Source organism: Diplotaxodon limnothrissa, linkage group LG12, assembly GCF_057381915.1.
Source record: "Diplotaxodon limnothrissa isolate DT_005_m linkage group LG12, D_limnothrissa_male_GT1.1, whole genome shotgun sequence".
NCBI lineage: Eukaryota > Metazoa > Chordata > Actinopteri > Cichliformes > Cichlidae > Diplotaxodon > Diplotaxodon limnothrissa.
This window is the reverse complement of record NC_140607.1, coordinates 737,587-741,760: the sequence shown is the minus strand read 5'-3', so window position 1 is coordinate 741,760 and position 4,174 is coordinate 737,587. Positions and strand designations below refer to the sequence as shown.

At 42.6% G+C, this 4,174-nt stretch overlaps 1 protein-coding gene across 1 annotated transcript; it reads right to left on the bottom strand.

Annotated features, from left to right (window-relative positions):
• Positions 1 to 1,318: 1,318 nt before the first annotated feature.
• Positions 1,319 to 3,101, bottom strand: ankrd34bb (ankyrin repeat domain 34Bb). The gene is made up of 2 exons (XM_085367746.1): positions 2,899 to 3,101; positions 1,319 to 2,801 (listed from the first exon to the last, which is right to left on the bottom strand). Exons 1-2 carry the CDS (start codon positions 3,099 to 3,101, stop codon positions 1,319 to 1,321), a joined length of 1,686 nt encoding a protein of 561 aa, XP_085223872.1.
• Positions 3,102 to 4,174: the final 1,073 nt, after the last annotated feature.

Here is a 4,174-nt window from a genome sequence, read left to right as displayed (position 1 = left end):
TTTCACACCTTGGCTCATGTAATTAGGTAGGGGTTCATTAGGGGGTCCATTGTCCCTCTCTGGGGGGCACTCCCACATGGCTTAAATCTGGGACTCTCCAACATTTGACTCTAGAACTGAAGAAGCTTCTCAGATAAGAGGTAAAATGTCTTCAAGCAACTCAAAGAAGTCCAGACACTTTTTTTTCTTTCCAAGCTCCTTAGACTACGATGACCTGGATGACTGAGAACCTTCACAGACAAAACCAACACTAGCTCCTTAGGATGTTTTACCAGTCGGTGGTTGCCGGGGTACTGTTCTATGCTGTGGTGTGCTGGGGGTGCAGCACAGCAAAGAAGGACTCATCCAGGCTGGAAAAACTAAACAAAGGCTAGCTCTGTAGTCGGCATGAAGTTGGACACTCTGGTGACAGTAGCAGAGAAAAGGACATTAAAGAAACTGCTGGACATTATGGACAATGCTGGGCATCCTCTGCACACGGTCGTAAATAATCATAGTAGCCTATTCAGCAACAGGTTGCTTCTCCCAAAGTCAAGAAGCAACAGACTTAAAAACTCCTTTGTCTCACACGCCATCAGACTGCTTAACTCCTCACTGGAGGAGAGAGAGAGAGGAAACGGGGACAAAGGAGGGTTGGGAACAACTGACCTGTAGTGCTTTTTTCCTTGTGCTATATTTGCAATATATTTCTTACATCCGACTGTGCAATAATCATTGTGCAATAGACTCACTCAAATGTGGAATCCACTAGTATTCCTATTTATCTCTATTATATAGTCTGTATTTATATATGTGTATATATGGTATAATTATGCTTATATCCTTACTCTCATTCCCCTTTATTGTGTCTGTAACATGCAACTTCTGTCGGTGCTGTGCTACTGGAAACTCAATTTCCCGGAGGAACCCACCCGTGAGATTAATAAAGTTTCATCTAATCTAATATAATAACACTAGTCACTTTTCTCAGAACAGACTCACCAATAAACATACAGCATTAATTGATATGATTGGATGGCCGAAGTATTAATGAAGAGGGCTGTTCTGTTCACAACTGTTTACAAAATTACTACAATATTTAAATACATTTGTTTTCAAGGTATTTGGAATGCAATGTTTCATACTAAAGTATTTATAATTATCATTTCCAAACTGCCCTGGTGATAATTAAAATGTTACTCTAAAACAACACACTGACACAGGTGAGCACATCTAATCTATAATCACTTTTAAAGCACATATGAATTGGCATTAGAGATGGGGTTATAGCTATAATACAGCTATTGCACACATATTTTCTCCTGAGAGATTTTTTTTTCTAGTGCCCAAAAGTTTCCGCAAAGTTGGCAAGTTGTTTTATTTGGTCACTCTGCATTGAGTGACGCCTCCACAACATTTTCTTGGCTTTCAGATCCTTGGGGAAAACAGGTACACAGGGTAGAACAGGTTTTGGGCCTATAAGAACACCGTTCAGTGTCTTGGTACTTCCACTCAAAGGGCAGGAAGAGTTAGAGCTAACCCCAATATCTGGTATGGGAATATGAGGATTCAAACGAGGCAGGTATCCGGGGCGTGTGTGGGCAATGTGATCCAGAAGAAGAGCTCCTGAGCCTCTTCGCTCCAGCCCTGTAGTGGCTCGCCTCTGGGCCGAGCTCTCCAAGGACTCCCTGGATCCCGACAGATTGGAGGCTCTGCTGGTGACCAGCTTGTGTCTTTCCGCTGCCAATCCAGCACCACCACTGCTCTTTGAGGTTCTGTCTCTGCTACTGAATTGCTGCAACTGAGAGTCAGAACTGTAGTGGGCAATACCAATGTTCCGCCGACGCACCACATTTTGCAGACTGGAAACATTCATCTGTGTAAGACAGTCAGATGAATCTTCATCTGCAGGTCTGGATTCATGGGAAAAGGCAAGACTATCTTGAAGCAAGTTTGGGTGTGAAACAGAATATAATGAACTTGCAGCACTGTCATATGACATCTTTCTGCCAAAGCCTTTTTTCCCACCACCTCCCCTGTTGTCATTTCCTGATAAGATCTCTAATGCTTTCACAAGTCCTTTTGCATCTTTGAAATCAATGCTCTGGTGCCGTGAAATAGCAGGAGGATGTTCTTCGACTCTGAAAGACAGCACCTCCTCCGGAGTAATTTCCACTGGTTCCTCAGTCAGAGAGGACGCCTGACTCTGCTGGAGCAACAGGGAAGGACTTTTGGACCAGGCTTCTGAGTGTAGCTGATGGAAGTTAGGTCGCTTATCCACATCGGGAACACGTAGAGGACTTCGATGTTGCATTGGTGAACCTGGTTGAAATCTGATCAGGCCATGCCCTAAGCCTAAACACTGGGGATCCTTGAGGGCACGAAGGGGGCTGCCAGGTTGAGGAGAGGTTTTTGCTGAAGAGCCCTGAGGAGGCGTTCGTAGCTGGACCTCATATGGCGACATGCAGCAAGATGCTGGTAAGTAATGCAGACTCTCTTCAACTTCAGGAGATGGAGGAACATTAAGGTACTGCTTTGTCACCTGATGGCCAGATGGCAGTTTGTTGGTGGTGATGATGATAACTTCCTTACCCTTGGCTTTACAGGCATCTAAGAGTACACTAAGAATGTCCCTGTTACCAGAATTAACTGCATAAACTAACGCAGATAAACCTCCATGATCCTCCAGGGTTGGATCAGCTCCGCTGTTAAGAAGAAGTGACAGAATTTCAGCTCCCATTTGTTGAAGACATGCATGCATTAGAGCCGTTTTCCCAGTCTTGTCTTGGATGTTTGGATCAGCACCATTTTCAAGAAGATACCTTGTAGTAAAAGTAAAGTAAGGTAAAGTAAAGGGTACATTTATTTTATCAATTATCTAGAAGATATTAATGCTCAACAAAAATATATAAAACTTACCGAACCATCTTGTGCTGGGGTACACTCTGTGAATCTGTATAGCATGTCTTGCAGGCTACCATAAGTGGTGTCTCACCATGCTCATTACTCTCATTAATGTAGGCTCCTCCTTCCAGGAGCAGCCGAGTCAGACGTAGCCGGCATAAATATACAGCCTTCAACAGGGAATTGCCATCTGTTCGAACCTCTGTTGACTCATCCATTGTGAGGACCTTTGATGAAACACTGTCACTTCATTGTCTGAAGGTGCACCCAAAACATCCCTGCAACAATGTAAGAAGTTTTTAGGTCTCCATCAAGTGGGCAGCTGTTGGAAGCTTTACACTGTGGGTCCCAAACCATATCTGAGCATCACATTACCTATAGAAACCATTTGTTTGATATAGTGTTTTCTTGTTTGACAGTGCATTCAGATATTCGAAACCAGTCACTCTTTCACTATTTTATATTGCAGCCTTACACTAAAGTTGGCTTTAGTGTAAGGCAAAATTAAGCATTTGCTTAATTTTGGGAAAATTAATTCTCCCTCTCTTACACACACACGTTGGGTATTCATATCTTGTGGGGACATCTAATTGACATAATGCTTTCTGTAGCCACTTACCCTACCCTTAACCATGAAAAATGAATGCCTAACCCTTACCCTATACCTAACCATAACCCAATTGTAACCCTGTCACTAAAACCACATTTTGAGTCTCAAAAACGCCTTCAAACTTGTGTGGACCAGGATTTTGGGCGCCATAAGGCCTGTTGGGCCCCACAAGTATAGTAAACTTCCAATTTTTGGGCCCCAAAAAGATATGAATACAGACAGACATAGTATTTATCTTCATAAAAACTATGTTTTTTGGAAGAAACAGGTAGTGCTCAACTTTTCACTCTTACCACAGTGCAAATTGGAGTGCAACAACTTTTTCCATGTATGTTAAAACACTTGTTATGTTAAGCTGCCAGAAGTGCACCTCATCTTTAAACCATGCTGAGGTAGGCTTTAGCCCACTCATGACCCTGAACAGAGAAGGTGCATTGAAACATTGATGGGTGTCTCCATAGCAGTATTTGATTAACAAAATAAATGGCTGTAGAAGAATCACAGCACAGTACGATTGTTACCTGGGAAAGTTCATATCCCACCAAAATACTGCATTGAGTTCAAGCTGAAAGCTGTCTTGTAGATGACCTGCTCCAACAATTACTTATTCTTTCCTAAATGAACCTGTACAGCTCTACATTGTTGTACATTTCATAGAGTTAGAACACTGAATGCCTGTCA